The sequence below is a fragment of the Asterias amurensis genome, chromosome 14, assembly GCF_032118995.1.
Source record: "Asterias amurensis chromosome 14, ASM3211899v1".
In the NCBI taxonomy this organism is placed as follows: domain Eukaryota; kingdom Metazoa; phylum Echinodermata; class Asteroidea; order Forcipulatida; family Asteriidae; genus Asterias; species Asterias amurensis.
This window is the reverse complement of record NC_092661.1, coordinates 1,695,015-1,713,166: the sequence shown is the minus strand read 5'-3', so window position 1 is coordinate 1,713,166 and position 18,152 is coordinate 1,695,015. Positions and strand designations below refer to the sequence as shown.

Sequence of the window (18,152 nt, the reverse complement as noted above, 5' to 3'; positions counted from 1 at the left end):
CGTGCGCGGCTGTCAATCACTGGAGGAGGGAAAACTGAGTCGGCAAAGGGATTGTCTTTCCATAAGTAGGTAGGCCTTTGCATTTTTTAGCGATTCATATTATTATTATTATATCTAACGTTACAAATATAAGCCGGAAATTTAAACTATCTTTCATAAAAATAATTATTATAGGCCAAGTATTTGTTATTTTTACCGAGCAATACTATTTTTGTTTTCGCTCCGTTACAGATGGTTGTCTGGAATCGACGAGGACGGGAAGCCCGGATTTCAACAAATGTTTGTCATAGCATCAATAATTAAAAGGTTCGGGAAAGCGACAAGTATATGCGAATTATGTACAGACGATACAAGTTCGTTGAGAGGATCAGTCATCTCGGAAATAGCCGACTTCGTTATTTGTGACCAAAATAAAAATATTTATTTCTGGCGGAACAGTAAAACGGTTATGGAAGTTTTGCTGTTGGGTTTGTTTTTCAATTAACATGATGAATAGAAGCTTAACAATAAAAAGTTTAAATTTGTTAATGGAGTCAACTCTCAATTATCAGTATAATGGAGATCAATGATTTTGCCCTGCAAGGTGTAGCATAGCGCCCTCTATTGACTTGTTGTCATACAGGTTTATTATTCAAAGGTTAAAGTTCAGAGGTGAATAAAGAACAAGGCTCCATCTTGATTCACGTTGCAACTCAAACAACTACGTTTTATAGCTTCCATATTTCTCTACCTTTGTTTCGAAATATTATACAAGGTATAATAATGCGATGGAGCGATCTGTCGGCAAAAGAGAAATCATGTATACAGGATCAATTGTAATTTGTGCCTGTATTAAATGTTCTCACTTTTCCTCGAGATGTACACCTAATTTGTATTATTAAAAAAAAAAAAAATTGTAACCCTTCCTTAGGGTAAGGTATATGTACAGTATATCCCGTTTGGAATAAAACAAGAGATTTAAAAATCAAATCAGCTTTGTGCAGTAAAGACCAGAGTTAAAAAATAAAGAGAGGGATGTGACTTCATTTCAGATTTCGATTCCATTTCAATTTAAGGTACTTTGAGCTGATCAACTATTTTGTCATGCTCTCTGATCTGTATAGTCGGACTTGGGGTGGTGAGGGGGGGGGGGGTGGCTATTCAACTGAAAGATGCCGAGTTCTCACTGGAGGTACAAAACACACATCATGACATCTCAATAGCAGATACTCGCAACTAATTTAATCTTTACAAAAAGGCAGCAGTAGGCTCTACAAAATATAAGGGTGCATTCGATTTAGCTTCCATGTGTCTACCACGCGGTGCTCACTCGGGTGAGCTCCTGACATGAGCTAATTGAACGATCAATCACCCTCTCGAGGTGACGTCATGCGCATTAGGCCAGCCCCAAAGTGACCCACTCCACAAGCAGGGCACCTGGGGGCTGACCCGGGTGAGCCCCTGGAATGGCGTCAAAGCTATTCGAACGTACCGGGGGAAGGACCGGGGTCGACCCAGGGATTCTAACCGAACGCACCCATAGAAGCACAGCACACACACAGTAATTTACAAACAACATGACAATGTGCAGGTCAAGGGTCAAACTTCTACTGGACGCTACCGTACATACATTGCGACAATACGCAAAATTCAATATTCCCTCTTAAGTTAAATGTTCCTATGACCAAATGATTATCTACACAAAGCAACAAGATAATTCTTTAAAAGCTCTTTGCGTACGGTCTCCGTATAATTATACATCTAGACTTTTATTGTAGGATTCTTGATGTACACCTCTTTCGTTGACAGTTTTAAAAACACCATAAAACTTTAACAGTCCCCGTTTAAACAATAATTGTATATAACTTGTGTTGATGTCTGAGTTAAAACAAACAAAATACTCACTAAATAAAGTTCAGTACCGATCCGAAAAAAAAAAGATTTTTTTTTTTTTTTTTTCTGGAATACTTTGGAAAATCAAGGGGGAAAACATTAAGATTGTTGCGCTTATTTCCATTGCCGCAATTAAATATATATACAAAATCTGAGTGTTATCAACGCGAACATTATGCAATTATTTAAAAAATATTGACAGAAATAATGCACAATAAAATTCACAACTCTTTTGTACACTACACAGACTGAGAAAGAATTCACGATGTTGAATTGATTTGAATTGAGTTGAAAGTTGATGAAAATGAAGCCTCGAAGTGAAGGTTTTTCGTTTCTAAACGTAACTTATTTACAGCCAAGCAGCTCAAAACGCAGGCAGATGGAAACGTTCCATTCAACGGGCACGATGCGAATCTTGACCGCCAAGACGGGCTTGAAGAAGCGTCTCTCCACGATGCTGTGTTCATCTGTGTTGCCATTGAATATCTAAATAGAGAATAAAAGGCGTATAGTAAGATGTGTAGGAGGAGTTTATCATCTGAAAAGAAGTGACACCAAAGGAAGCTAATATCATCTTACCTGAGTTTGACCAAGTTGGTCTTTCATGTCAAGAAGACATGCCGGTGAGGGTGGTTCGAACTGCACTTTGTACTTTCTCACCCACTGCGGGGTGGGGTTACCATAACGCCCCTGTGTGAGTACCCCAATGACGTAGGTCGGGTTGCCTAAATCCACCTGTATCCACTGGTTGGTATCCTTTACCTCAGCATGCCAAGCTCCTATGGTATTATCATCAGGCGGTAGCTTGTTGAGACGGCCACCAGCCGGCGTTGACATTCGTAGTCCGTTATAGTTACTTGATGCGGAGAGGCTCTCATCAGGGATCGAACCATCTTCAAGACCGAGTTTCTCTGGACCAGAAAAAGAAAGATATACGTAACGATTTATTGTACTCATAATGCCTACATTGCAGAAAGGACTCCACATAAACTTCTTAATAATACTTTCTCATCAGTTCAACATTCAAGTCAACATATATTTATTGTCGTGTATTAGGAGAATGCTTACAAGTAAAAGAATAGGCAACAAGAATACTAAATAACAGATACATAAAAGGTTTGGCTCATAAATATACGTTATCGCAACCATCTACCATTTTATAAAACGGTTAACTGCACTATAGACAGAAAGGAATCCTCAAATGTGTTCGTCTTTAGACATAGTTGTCGGACCCTGCATTGGGTGATTCTAAGTAATTTGAGGGTGAAAGCGACACGTTGCCTTGGACCGGACGAGTTGGTCTATGAAAACCGTTTGAAACCGTTTGTTATGAAATGCATAATGGATGGAAAGATGTTTTAAAAGTAGAATAAGATGTCCACTCAAACATTCCTCGAAATTGCACGGTTTTCCTTACGTCATGAACTAATACGGTCGGCCATTTTTTTTTGTGGAGTCAAATTTTGGACTCCACAAAATGGCCAACCGTGTTAGTTCGCAAAGCAAAAGGAAACCGTGCAATAAATTCGAGGCATGTTTGTGTGGATCATCATAATTCTACTTTTGTCTGATTACTCACCGAAACCAACACAGACCTTCAAAGGAGCACACTTTACATTGCCCGAAACATTAATCTGTAGAGCAAGGTAAGAACGAACACAATATTGTAATTGATATCAAATTCAAATTGTGTAATTTACATATAAATAAATTGGTTTTATATTAGAGAAATATACAATAACGAATTTTACCTGGCAAGTCATTGGTTTTGCAGTTGCGTCGTAATAGGAAAAATGCGGCATTCCTTGTAAGTTGTCACAGACGTGCTCAGCACTGGCGGTGTTCATCTGACAAACTTGATTGATGTGATCGTAGTTGAAAGAAAAACATCCATGATGGCTTAGACACCGAACTGAACATCTGACGGCAGAGATGCCCGAGATATTCATGAAGGACTGGCCTAGTAGGGCGTGGTGCTCTACCGGCTGGTACCAGACCCCTCGGTAAAGACCACTCACGCTGTAAGACGCTGAAACCTCAATAATTATCTCAAGCAAGAGGAAAATAAAACTACTAAAGACAGCCATTTTCTCACTCTGGCTTGAAATGCTAAGTTGCTGCGAACACAAACAATAGCCACCTCTACTCAGTGAGTGGGGCGAGGTCGTTGTTTAATAGACTGCAAGGATATCCATCGCCATGGTAATCGAAAACACAAGTTATTCTGGTCGTCTACGTCACAGCAACAATAACCGGATTGAAAACCGCTCTAGTTATCAATAATTAAAGGCAGTGGGCACTATTGGTAATTGTCAAAGACTAGCCTTCACAGTTGGTGTATCTCAACATATGCATAAAACAACAAACCTGTGAAAATTTGAGCTCAATCGGTCATCGAACTTGCGAGATAATAATGAAAGAAAAAATACCCTCGTAACACGAAGTTGTGTGCGTTTAGACCCCAAGTTCTAAACTTGAGGTCTCGAAATCAAATTCGTGGAAAATTACTTCTTTCTCGAAAACTATGGCACTTCAGAGGGAGCCGTTTCTCACAATGTTTTATACCATCAACCTCTCCTCATTACTCGTCACCAAGAAAGGTTTTATGCTGATAAATATTTTGAGTAATTACCAATAGTGTCCACTGCCTTTAACAAAGAAAATAATAATATCATAATAGGCTAATATCGAAGTCTTATATGGCGCACGTATCTACCAAACAAGGTATTCATCGAGTATACAAACTTTCAGAAAGATAGGTTATTGCAGTGATGAATTCTGAGACCCAATTATTTAGCACCTTATAAGGGTTTACAAGGTGCTACGGCGCATACAGCAGCCACAGCCAGGAACACCGAGGCGGACTCCTCTTTTCGATAAGTGCCCTGGGTTCTTTTACATGCGTTACACAACACATGTGACAAACGGCTTTACGTCCCATCCGAAGGACGAAGCAATGGATAAATATTAACTAAATTTAAATATTTGTACTTTTAGACAAACGCAAAGCTGTTACAATTTTTAGGATATGCAATCCAGGCCTGTAAGTGGCCGTTGACATGACTGTATCTTACACCTAAAATGTGACTATACAACTGTCACCAAAACAATGTTTGGAAAGGGGTGTTGTATTCTGTATTGACATCATAAAGACACTGGGGTGGATTTCACAAAGGTAGTCCTAACTTAAGACTAGTCCTAGGCAATGCAAAGAGATAGGACTGGTCCTAAGTTAGGACCAGTAACTCATCCTAACTTAGGACTGGTCCTATCTCTTAGCATTGCCTAGGACTAGTCCTAAGTTAGGACTACCTTTGTGAAATCCACCCCTGGACACCTTGGTAATTGTCATACCAGTCTTCTCACTTGGTGTATCCCAACATTATAATGCATAGAATAACAAACCTGTGAAAAATTTAACTTAAATTGGTCGTCAAAGTTGCGAGAGAAAACGGAAGAAAAAAACACCCTTGTCGCACGAAGTTGTGCTTTCAGATGCTTGAATTCGAGACCTCAGCTGAGGTCTCGAATTCAATTTAAAAAAAAAATTGAGAAATTGCTTCTTTCTCAAAAAGTGCGTTACTTCAGAGGGAGTGGTTTCTCACAAAGTGTTCTTCTTTCGATAGCTCTCCATTGCTCGTTACCAAGTAAGTTGTTAAGCCAAGTAAGTAGTTATTGTTAACCATAAGTGTCCATGCCGTTCCTTTAAAATGGAGCCTTGGATAATATACTGTGATGACCCCCCCCCCCCAAAAAAAAAAAAAACAAAAAAAAAACAAAAAAAAAGTTGACAACACCCATGTAGGGGCATGTTGTTGGCCTCATAATTAAATTTTCTGCTCGGTTTGCTAGAGAAACCATTGAAGTGTGTAATTTGGCCATCGCGCCAAGGTTCTATACACAATGGGAAGCAATAGACTTGACCAAGTCTTAATTCCGTGTCCAACCGTTGCAGCTGCGTTGTTTGTACAATAAGCATAGACTCGTTGTAGTTGGAGACTTGAACCACTCTATCCATTTACCAGACTGAGACAACCGAGTGCTCAGCGCAGACTAATCATGCCCTTTTCGAAACGACAGGATTTGGCTTTGGATTCGGCTAAGGCTAGCTTGGCTCTTCGGTCGTTTTGACAATTGTGCGTGGTTTGCGTATACGCGGCCGGGGTTTCAGACGAGAGAATGGAGCCTCAAGCCGAATCAATCCCCAAAGCCGTGGTTTCGAAAAGGGCCTATATGAACACCCGAATATTTGTATTTACTTTAAAAAAATGTCAATAATTCAATTTTGTTTTACTTGCTTATTTTATTTTACTTAATCTTTAGAAACCTAATTATTTGAAAGATTGATGTAACCCTTCCTTATGGTATTGAGTTACTTGTATATTCCTTTTGGAAATCAAATTAAATCTAATCTAATTTAATTCCCATTGACACTTTAAAACCAATAATTCAAGGAATACAGACACAAAATAATAAAACAAGAAATAAAATCAAATCAAATTATGCTAATTTTATTCACAATAACACTTTTAAACCAAATTATAATTCAGACAACTAGAAACCACCTTCAGTTTGATCATACTTAAGCTAGACTAACTCCTTTCTAATGTAATAAAATTTAACTAGTATTCTAATGGCTTCAAGTTGCGTGCGGCCCAGTCTCAGAGAGCTGCTTTACCACAAAAAGTACAAGTTACTAAGCAGAAAAAAATTATGCTAACAAGAAAAGGTATCATGCCATGCCAAGTGATTTCCTGTGTAGTTCCAGTATGGCAGGAGGTTCTACCCCCCCCCCCCCCCCCCCACCGGGAGATTCTGTCCCCCATTGAGCTGTGTACAAACTACTTTTAATAGCGCCCTCTTTTAAAGTCATCCTCCTTCAGCCCATGTTCATTTCCCATTATGGGGAACAGGATCCCCGGCGGACAGATTTCCCGGCAGTGTGAAAATGGGAGAAGTTTGGGACACTAGGAAGTTATCCCACTTCTCCCAGAAATATAGGCATGCTCAGAGCTATGTTAAAAATGGTGTTCCTAATATGTTTGCTGCCACCTAGTGTTCAAAAGTCTCCAATTAACATTGACAAACTAGTTCATAAAAATATTCACAAAACAAACTTTTGAATGAAATCTCACTCTGCTTAAAGAATTGGTAAGAAACAAAAATCGTGAGGATCACAGATTTACATTCAACTTACACGGTCAAATGATGATGATAGTTGAAAACAACCCATTGAAACATTTTTGTTTTAAATGTCATATCTGGAGTTTATCGTTTAGTGTGCACTTTATTAATTTTTCTTTTTGCATCGATTTCATGCGAAAATGCCATAAACTGCTGATCCTCTTCTTTAACTATTCCAACAATAGACACTGCAACCCACTGGAAAGGGAAGAGCCGACTACTTAACATCTCATTAGTGATCTGGGTTTCTTCCAGGTTCCTTCTTCAAACATGCGGATCTCATAATTCTGCAAAGGGGGGGGGGGGAATTAAATACAAAAATTATGGTTTGTCAACATTATGTTTCTTCAATATTAGGTATTGATGTTCTGTACACAAATATAGTAGTGGCCGCGCAATAAAGGTGAGATTCTTTATCGCTACGCCTGATCCTGCCAAGGTTTTAAACATCCATTTCAGACCAATACACTAAGAGTAGTTTATAAAATGAATAATGACATCATACAAAACTCTTTTTCTATATAATATTGTTTTGTTCCTGTCCTCGGACTAAGTATTGCGGAGGTTCAAATGTCCCAATGACGCTCAATGATTGCGGGTATGTGGCGCACTAAATACATGTAGATCCCATTGAGTACCGGTATTATCGAGTGCATTGCGCCTGCATAAAGCTAGCGAATGCGCGCCAACACGCATATCTTTCAGCACTGGACATTATTCCAAGGGAAGTTCCCAAACATTATCTGTGTCAAAACTTGAAACTTCCACAAGTTTATCATGGTCATATGAAGGGCTTTTACCCATTACAAATGAGTCACAAATTTGGCCAATATGCTAAAAATTATGTACACATTCAAACCAAGTAACTATACACTAGACTGGCACTAGTTATTCTTTTATTTAATTTCTCAATCTGAATGTCTTGTCTGAATGCCTCGACCAAAATGTTTCATTAATATTTTGTGTATTTCAGCAGTAGAAAAAACAAAGGATATTATACATTATAACAAAGAATGACGGCCATCTTGAAATAAAAAGCCCCTCCTCCTGCCTTTTTTTGAGAAACCCGGACGCTAAACGTGTTTCTTTTTTTACTCGGCCTTATTGTGACAAGTGCACGGAGGAAGAAAATACAAGTGTTAGCCATTAAAAAATAATCAAAATAAAAATACAGGATTGAAACTGTGGGTGTATAATAATCACATTTTAGTTATGAAACTGATAATTATTTAAAATAGGCCTACCTCTCAATTCCACCGCTTGCTTCAAAGGAGAAGAAAATAATAAGTAACCTTTTTCGCTGCCAAAAAAGTTCCAGGTGAAAACTAGCTAATCCTTTCAACATGTCCGTCATGAAATAAATGGATTTTTCCCATTGATCTCCATTATACTGACTGGATAGGACATCGCGTCCAAACGCAGGCCGCGCGCGTATTTTTTTCAAACGGGTGAAGACCGTTCGTCACACGAAATGCGTTGTACACTTTTAAACGGAGTTGCTGCAAGCGGAGAGAAGTTTTCGTCCTTTTAATTGTCATTTGGGGATTAATGCAATTGGAATCGGATCAAACAAACTAAAAATGCTGATGGTGAAGTCGTGCGCGGCTGTCAATCACTGGAGGAGGGAAAACTGAGTCGGCAAAGGGATTGTCTTTCCATAAGTAGGTAGGCCTTTGCATTTTTTAGCGATTCATATTATTATTATTATATCTAACGTTACAAATATAAGCCGGAAATTTAAACTATCTTTCATAAAAATAATTATTATAGGCCAAGTATTTGTTATTTTTACCGAGCAATACTATTTTTGTTTTCGCTCCGTTACAGATGGTTGTCTGGAATCGACGAGGACGGGAAGCCCGGATTTCAACAAATGTTTGTCATAGCATCAATAATTAAAAGGTTCGGGAAAGCGACAAGTATATGCGAATTATGTACAGACGATACAAGTTCGTTGAGAGGATCAGTCATCTCGGAAATAGCCGACTTCGTTATTTGTGACCAAAATAAAAATATTTATTTCTGGCGGAACAGTAAAACGGTTATGGAAGTTTTGCTGTTGGGTTTGTTTTTCAATTAACATGATGAATAGAAGCTTAACAATAAAAAGTTTAAATTTGTTAATGGAGTCAACTCTCAATTATCAGTATAATGGAGATCAATGATTTTGCCCTGCAAGGTGTAGCATAGCGCCCTCTATTGACTTGTTGTCATACAGGTTTATTATTCAAAGGTTAAAGTTCAGAGGTGAATAAAGAACAAGGCTCCATCTTGATTCACGTTGCAACTCAAACAACTACGTTTTATAGCTTCCATATTTCTCTACCTTTGTTTCGAAATATTATACAAGGTATAATAATGCGATGGAGCGATCTGTCGGCAAAAGAGAAATCATGTATACAGGATCAATTGTAATTTGTGCCTGTATTAAATGTTCTCACTTTTCCTCGAGATGTAAACCTAATTTGTATTATTAAAAAAAAAAAAATTGTAACCCTTCCTTAGGGTAAGGTATATGTACAGTATATCCCGTTTGGAATAAAACAAGAGATTTAAAAATCAAATCAGCTTTGTGCAGTAAAGACCAGAGTTAAAAAATAAAGAGAGGGATGTGACTTCATTTCAGATTTCGATTCCATTTCAATTTAAGGTACTTTGAGCTGATCAACTATTTTGTCATGCTCTCTGATCTGTATAGTCGGACTTGGGGTGGTGAGGGGGGGGGGGGTGGCTATTCAACTGAAAGATGCCGAGTTCTCACTGGAGGTACAAAACACACATCATGACATCTCAATAGCAGATACTCGCAACTAATTTAATCTTTACAAAAAGGCAGCAGTAGGCTCTACAAAATATAAGGGTGCATTCGATTTAGCTTCCATGTGTCTACCACGCGGTGCTCACTCGGGTGAGCTCCTGACATGAGCTAATTGAACGATCAATCACCCTCTCGAGGTGACGTCATGCGCATTAGGCCAGCCCCAAAGTGACCCACTCCACAAGCAGGGCACCTGGGGGCTGACCCGGGTGAGCCCCTGGAATGGCGTCAAAGCTATTCGAACGTACCGGGGGAAGGACCGGGGTCGACCCAGGGATTCTAACCGAACGCACCCATAGAAGCACAGCACACACACAGTAATTTACAAACAACATGACAATGTGCAGGTCAAGGGTCAAACTTCTACTGGACGCTACCGTACATACATTGCGACAATACGCAAAATTCAATATTCCCTCTTAAGTTAAATGTTCCTATGACCAAATGATTATCTACACAAAGCAACAAGATAATTCTTTAAAAGCTCTTTGCGTACGGTCTCCGTATAATTATACATCTATACTTTTATTGTAGGATTCTTGATGTACACCTCTTTCGTTGACAGTTTTAAAAACACCATAAAACTTTAACAGTCCCCGTTTAAACAATAATTGTATATAACTTGTGTTGATGTCTGAGTTAAAACAAACAAAATACTCACTAAATAAAGTTCAGTACCGATCCGAAAAAAAAAAGATTTTTTTTTTTTTTTTTTCTGGAATACTTTGGAAAATCAAGGGGGAAAACATTAAGATTGTTGCGCTTATTTCCATTGCCGCAATTAAATATATATACAAAATCTGAGTGTTATCAACGCGAACATTATGCAATTATTTAAAAAATATTGACAGAAATAATGCACAATAAAATTCACAACTCTTTTGTACACTACACAGACTGAGAAAGAATTCACGATGTTGAATTGATTTGAATTGAGTTGAAAGTTGATGAAAATGAAGCCTCGAAGTGAAGGTTTTTCGTTTCTAAACGTAACTTATTTACAGCCAAGCAGCTCAAAACGCAGGCAGATGGAAACGTTCCATTCAACGGGCACGATGCGAATCTTGACCGCCAAGACGGGCTTGAAGAAGCGTCTCTCCACGATGCTGTGTTCATCTGTGTTGCCATTGAATATCTAAATAGAGAATAAAAGGCGTATAGTAAGATGTGTAGGAGGAGTTTATCATCTGAAAAGAAGTGACACCAAAGGAAGCTAATATCTTCATACCTGAGTTTGACCAAGTTGGTCTTTCATGTCAAGAAGACATGCCGGTGAAGGCGGTTCGAACTGCACTTTGTACTTTCTCACCCACTGCGGGGTGGGGTTACCATAACGCCCCTGTGTGAGTACCCCAATGACGTAGGTCGGGTTGCCTAAATCCACCTGTATCCACTGGTTGGTATCCTCAACCTCAGCATGCCAAGCTCCTATGGTATTATCATCAGGCGGTAGCTTGTTGAGACGGCCACCAGCCGGTGTTGACATTCGTAGTCCGTCCCAGTTACTTGATGCGGAGAGGCTCTCATCAGGGATCGAACCATCTTCAAGACCGAGTTTCTCTGGACCAGAAAAAGAAAGATATACGTAACGATTTATTGTACTCATAATGCCTACATTGCAGAAAGGACTCCACATAAACTTCTTAATAATACTTTCTCATCAGTTCAACATTCAAGTCAACATATATTTATTGTCGTGTATTAGGAGAATGCTTACAAGTAAAAGAATAGGCAACAAGAATACTAAATAACAGATACATAAAAGGTTTGGCTCATAAATATACGTTATCGCAACCATCTACCATTTTATAAAACGGTTAACTGCACTATAGACAGAAAGGAATCCTCAAATGTGTTCGTCTTTAGACATAGTTGTCGGACCCTGCATTGGGTGATTCTAAGTAATTTGAGGGTGAAAGCGACACGTTGCCTTGGACCGGACGAGTTGGTCTATGAAAACCGTTTGAAACCGTTTGTTATGAAATGCATAATGGATGGAAAGATGTTTTAAAAGTAGAATAAGATGTCCACTCAAACATTCCTCGAAATTGCACGGTTTTCCTTACGTCATGAACTAATACGGTCGGCCATTTTTTTTTGTGGAGTCAAATTTTGGACTCCACAAAATGGCCAACCGTGTTAGTTCGCAAAGCAAAAGGAAACCGTGCAATAAATTCGAGGCATGTTTGTGTGGATCATCATAATTCTACTTTTGTCTGATTACTCACCGAAACCAACACAGACCTTCAAAGGAGCACACTTTACATTGCCCGAAACATTAATCTGTAGAGCAAGGTAAGAACGAACACAATATTGTAATTGATATCAAATTCAAATTGTGTAATTTAAATATAAATAAATTGGTTTTATATTAGAGAAATATACAATAACGAATTTTACCTGGCAAGTCATTGGTTTTGCAGTTGCGTCGTAATAGGAAAAATGCGGCATTCCTTGTAAGTTGTCACAGACGTGCTCAGCACTGGCGGTGTTCATCTGACAAACTTGATTGATGTGATCGTAGTTGAAAGAAAAACATCCATGATGGCTTAGACACCGAACTGAACATCTGACGGCAGAGATGCCCGAGATATTCATGAAGGACTGGCCTAGTAGGGCGTGGTGCTCTACCGGCTGGTACCAGACCCCTCGGTAAAGACCACTCACGCTGTAAGACGCTGAAACCTCAATAATTATCTCAAGCAAGAGGAAAATAAAACTACTCAAGACAGCCATTTTCTCACTCTGGCTTGAAATGCTAAGTTGCTGCGAACACAAACAATAGCCACCTCTACTCAGTGAGTGGGGCGAGGTCGTTGTTTAATAGACTGCAAGGATATCCATCGCCATGGTAATCGAAAACACAAGTTATTCTGGTCGTCTACGTCACAGCAACAATAACCGGATTGAAAACCGCTCTAGTTATCAATAATTAAAGGCAGTGGGCACTATTGGTAATTGTCAAAGACTAGCCTTCACAGTTGGTGTATCTCAACATATGCATAAAACAACAAACCTGTGAAAATTTGAGCTCAATCGGTCATCGAACTTGCGAGATAATAATGAAAGAAAAAATACCCTCGTAACACGAAGTTGTGTGCGTTTAGACCCCAAGTTCTAAACTTGAGGTCTCGAAATCAAATTCGTGGAAAATTACTTCTTTCTCGAAAACTATGGCACTTCAGAGGGAGCCGTTTCTCACAATGTTTTATACCATCAACCTCTCCTCATTACTCGTCACCAAGAAAGGTTTTATGCTGATAAATATTTTGAGTAATTACCAATAGTGTCCACTGCCTTTAACAAAGAAAATAATAATATCATAATAGGCTAATATCGAAGTCTTATATGGCGCACGTATCTACCAAACAAGGTATTCATCGAGTATACAAACTTTCAGAAAGATAGGTTATTGCAGTGATGAATTCTGAGACCCAATTATTTAGCACCTTATAAGGGTTTACAAGGTGCTACGGCGCATACAGCAGCCACAGCCAGGAACACCGAGGCGGACTCCTCTTTTCGATAAGTGCCCTGGGTTCTTTTACATGCGTTACACAACACATGTGACAAACGGCTTTACGTCCCATCCGAAGGACGAAGCAATGGATAAATATTAACTAAATTTAAATATTTGTACTTTTAGACAAACGCAAAGCTGTTACAATTTTTAGGATATGCAATCCAGGCCTGTAAGTGGCCGTTGACATGACTGTATCTTACACCTAAAATGTGACTATACAACTGTCACCAAAACAATGTTTGGAAAGGGGTGTTGTATTCTGTATTGACATCATTTAAAGACACTGGGGTGGATTTCACAAAGGTAGTCCTAACTTAAGACTAGTCCTAGGCAATGCAAAGAGATAGGACTGGTCCTAAGTTAGGACCAGTAACTCATCCTAACTTAGGACTGGTCCTATCTCTTAGCATTGCCTAGGACTAGTCCTAAGTTAGGACTACCTTTGTGAAATCCACCCCTGGACACCTTGGTAATTGTCATACCAGTCTTCTCACTTGGTGTATCCCAACATTATAATGCATAGAATAACAAACCTGTGAAAAATTTAACTTAAATTGGTCGTCAAAGTTGCGAGAGAAAACGGAAGAAAAAAACACCCTTGTCGCACGAAGTTGTGCTTTCAGATGCTTGAATTCGAGACCTCAGCTGAGGTCTTGAATTCAATTTAAAAAAAAAATTGAGAAATTGCTTCTTTCTCAAAAAGTGCGTTACTTCAGAGGGAGTGGTTTCTCACAAAGTTTTGTTCTTTCGATAGCTCTCCATCGCTCGTTACCAAGTAAGTTGTTATGCCAAGTAAGTAGTTATTGTTAACCATAAGTGTCCATGCCGTTCCTTTAAAATGGAGCCTTGGATAATATACTGTGATGACCCCCCCCCCCCCCCAAAAAAAAAGAAAAAAGAAAAAAAAAGTTGACAACACCCATGTAGGGGCATGTTGTTGGCCACATAGTTAAATTTTGCCGCGGTTCGAAGGATCATAGCTAGCTCCATGGACGGAGAAACCATTGGTGCACACTTGAAACGATCATTAATTTTCAAAAAGAGAATTCATAATTTTGATGCGAAATGCGCAAATGTTTCAATGATATGCGAGAACCTCAATTAAATGTTCTGCTCGGTCTGCTAGAGAAACCATTGAAGTGTGTAATTTGGCCATTGCGCCAAGGTACTACACAATGGGAAGCAATAGACTTGACCAAGTCTTAATTCCGTGTCAAACCGTTGCAGCTGCGTTGTTTGTACAATAAGCATAGACTCGTTGTAGTTGGAGACTTGAACCACTCTATCCATTTACCAGACTGAGACAACCGAGTGCTCAGCGCAGACTAATCATGCCCTTTTCGAAACGACAGGATTTGGCTTTGGATTCGGCTAAGGCTAGCTTGGCTCTTCGGTCGTTTTGACAATTGTGCGTGGTTTGCGTATACGCGGCCGGGGTTTCAGACGAGAGAATGGAGCCTCAAGCCGAATCAATCCCCAAAGCCGTGGTTTCGAAAAGGGCCTATATGAACACCCGAATATTTGTATTTACTTTAAAAAATGTAAATAATTCAATTTTGTTTTACTTGCTTATTTTATTTTACTTAATCTTTAGAAACCTAATTATTTGACAGATTGATGTAACCCTTCCTTATGGTATTGAGTTACTTGTATATTCCTTTTGGAAATCAAATTAAATCTAATCTAATTTAATTCCCATTGACACTTTAAAACCAATAATTCAAGGAATACAGACACAAAATAATAAAACAAGAAATCAAATCAAATCAAATTATGCTAATTTTATTCACAATAACACTTTTAAACCAAATTATAATTCAGACAACTAGAAACCACGTTCAGTTTGATCATACTTAAGCTAGACTAATTCCTTTCTAATGTAATAAAATTCAACTAGTATTCTAATGGCTTCAAGTTGCGTGTGGCCCAGTCTCAGAGAGCTGCTTTACCACAAAAAGTACAAGTAACTAAGCAGAAAAAAATTATGCTAACAAGAAAAGGTATCATGCCATGCCAAGTGATTTCCTGTGTAGTTCCAGTATGGCAGGAGGTTCTACCCCCCCCCCCCCCCCCACCGGGAGATTCTGTCCCCCATTGAGCTGTGTACAAACTACTTTTAATAGCGCCCTCTTTTAAAGTCATCCTCCTTCAGCCCATGTTCATTTCCCATTATGGGGAACAGGATCCCCGGCGGACAGATTTCCTGGCAGTGTGAAAATGTGAGAAGTTTGGGACACTAGGAAGTTATCCCACTTCACCCAGAAATATAGGCATGCTCGGAGCTATGTTAACAATGGTGTTCCTAGTATGTTTGCTGCCACCTAGTGTTCAAAAGTCTCCAATTAACATTGACAAACTAGTTCATAAAAATATTCACAAAACAAACTTTTGAATGAAATCTCACTCTGCTTAAAGAATTGGTAAGAAACAAAAATCGTGAGGATCACAGATTTACATTCAACTTACACGGTCAAATGATGATGATAGTTGAAAACAACCCATTGAAATATTTTTGTTTTAAATGTCATATCTGGAGTTTATCGTTTAGTGTGCGCTTTATTAATTTTTCTTTTTGCATCGATTTCATGCGAAAATGCCATAAACTGCTGATCCTCTTCTTTAACTGTTCCAACAAAAGACACTGCAACCCACTGGAAAGGGAAGAGCCGACTACTTAACATCTCATTAGTGATCTGGGTTTCTTCCAGGTTCCTTCTTCAAACATGCGTATCTCATAATTCTGCAAAGGGGGGGGGGGGGGAATTAAATACAAAAATTATGGTTTGTCAACATTTTTTTTCTTCAATATTAGGTATTGATGTTCTGTACACAAATATAGTAGTGGCCGCGCAATAAAGGTGAGATTCTTTATCGCTACGCCTGATCCTGCAAGGTTTTAAACATCCATTTCAGACCAATACACTAAGAGTAGTTTATAAAATGAATAATGACATCATACAAAACTCTTTTTCTATATAATATTGTTTTGTTCCTGTCCTCGGACTAAGTTTTGCGGAGGTTCAAATGTCCCAATGACGCTAAATGATTGCGGGTATGTGGCGCACTAAATACATGTAGATCCCATTGAGTACCGGTATATCGAGTGCATTGCGCCTGCGTAAAGCTAGCGAATGCGCGCCAACACGCATATCTTTCAGCACTGGACATTATTCCAAGGGAAGTTCCCAAACATTATCTGTGTCAAAACTTGAAACTTCCACAAGTTTATCATGGTCATATGAAGGGCTTTTACCCATTACAAATGAGTCACAAATTTGGCCAATACGCTAAAAATTATGCACACATTCAAACCAAGTAACTATACACTAGACTGGCACTAGTCATTCTTTTATTTAATTTCTCTACCTTGTATTTGGAGAAGAGATACATTAAGCCCAATGGTGGTGCAAGTCCCCACATTATGCCCAAGAAGGTGGTCTTTGGGGTGGCTTTGAAGAAACGATAGGAGCTGTGCCTTGCATGGTTCCATCGGACAACAGCCGGGTCCATCTAAGATTGTAAGAAGAACGAAAATGCAATGTAAGTTAATCAAAAAGAATAAAATAAGGGATAACTTTCCAAACCCTGCCACCACTTTTTCACTAATTTTTGCAAACTCATTGAGGTGAATTAGTTAGATAAAATATTGGAAAAGTTTCCGTATGGCGCCACCACTTTTTCATTCGAAATAAAATAATATAGTATCTAATTTACCTGATTGACATATCCCTTTTTGTAAAAATGAGTGAAAAAGTGGTGGCGCCATACGGAAAGTTATCCAAAATATTATTTCATATCAAATGAAAAAGTGGTGGGATGATATTTATTGATACGGAAACTTTTCCAAAATAAGAAATCAATTAGGCTTGCATATTGAAGGGACCAACATGCCTGGTACATGTATGCAACGTGCAATAATGATGGTCCACACGGCACATGGTAACCAATGGTTGAAGTTTTTATATATGATGAGCGCAACCATAACGTTGGTGTAATAGAGAATTTATAATTATAACAATAACTGTAACGCTCTGACGAGGGTCGAAGACCCCAGCATTACATACGGATAACTTTCCGTATGGCGCCACCACTTTTTCACTCATTTTTACAAAAAGGGATATATCAATCAGGTAAATTAGATACTATATTATTTTATTTCGAATGAAAAAGTGGTGGCGCCATACGGAAACTTTTCCGCGTTGGGGCAGATTTTGACAGGAAGTGAACACTGCATTTCAACCACATTTCAACAATTTTAGTTTTACAAATCAAACAAATAAAGAAATAGACTAACTTGTTAAATTTTAGACCCACCCAGAACTCAAAAGTATATTATTATTACAGAAATAACTTGGGGGCAATGTACTGTTCGTCAACCTTTTTATAGAAGGAGTACTGCGACCATGGATGGAGGAATATGCCTATTAAGACTGCAATTTGTGCAACTGGGCCATGGTTGAAATTGATTGAATGAAGAAAGGTCGACTTGGTAAATTCAGTTTCAAAATCAAAAAGCAACAAACAACTGAGTTGGCTCTCTTGTATGGCACCACACACATGACATAAATTTTCCTTACCAACATCCCTTTCGCCTTAGGGTTGTTAATTTTCCTTTGATAATCTCTCCTGATCTCATTTCGAATTACGGCTCTCTCCTCCGCCGCTTTTCTTTCCTCCATCGATAGTCCTAGACTAGCGTCGGCCATTTTGACCAAAGTTGAGCTGGGCACCAATTTCGGTGCTGGCACGAAATTT

At 38.8% G+C, this 18,152-nt stretch overlaps 3 protein-coding genes across 4 annotated transcripts; all 3 read right to left on the bottom strand.

Moving 5' to 3' along the window:
• Window positions 1-1,990: 1,990 nt before the first annotated feature.
• On the bottom strand, window positions 1,991-3,959 carry LOC139947586 (retinoschisin-like). Its single transcript, XM_071945533.1, has 4 exons — window positions 3,624-3,959; window positions 3,452-3,506; window positions 2,452-2,783; window positions 1,991-2,358 (listed from the first exon to the last, which is right to left on the bottom strand). Exons 1-4 carry the CDS (start codon window positions 3,957-3,959, stop codon window positions 2,218-2,220), a joined length of 864 nt encoding a protein of 287 aa, XP_071801634.1. The 3' UTR covers window positions 1,991-2,217.
• A 2,408-nt stretch (window positions 3,960-6,367) lies between these two features.
• LOC139947530 (NADH dehydrogenase [ubiquinone] 1 beta subcomplex subunit 4-like) lies at window positions 6,368-18,140 on the bottom strand. Of its 2 annotated transcripts, none has more exons than XM_071945469.1 (3): window positions 17,975-18,140; window positions 16,764-16,907; window positions 6,368-7,343 (listed from the first exon to the last, which is right to left on the bottom strand). In XM_071945469.1, exons 1-3 carry the CDS (start codon window positions 18,101-18,103, stop codon window positions 7,278-7,280), a joined length of 339 nt encoding a protein of 112 aa, XP_071801570.1. In that variant the 5' UTR covers window positions 18,104-18,140; the 3' UTR covers window positions 6,368-7,277. The 2 variants fall into 2 exon arrangements, with proteins under 2 accessions (XP_071801570.1, XP_071801569.1); XM_071945468.1 differs by lacking the exon at window positions 6,368-7,343 and adding an exon at window positions 15,164-16,137.
• On the bottom strand, window positions 10,623-12,610 carry LOC139947577 (retinoschisin-like). Its single transcript, XM_071945518.1, has 4 exons — window positions 12,275-12,610; window positions 12,103-12,157; window positions 11,103-11,434; window positions 10,623-11,009 (listed from the first exon to the last, which is right to left on the bottom strand). The coding sequence occupies exons 1-4, from the start codon at window positions 12,608-12,610 to the stop codon at window positions 10,869-10,871; spliced, it is 864 nt and encodes a 287-aa protein (XP_071801619.1). The 3' UTR covers window positions 10,623-10,868.
• Window positions 18,141-18,152: the final 12 nt, after the last annotated feature.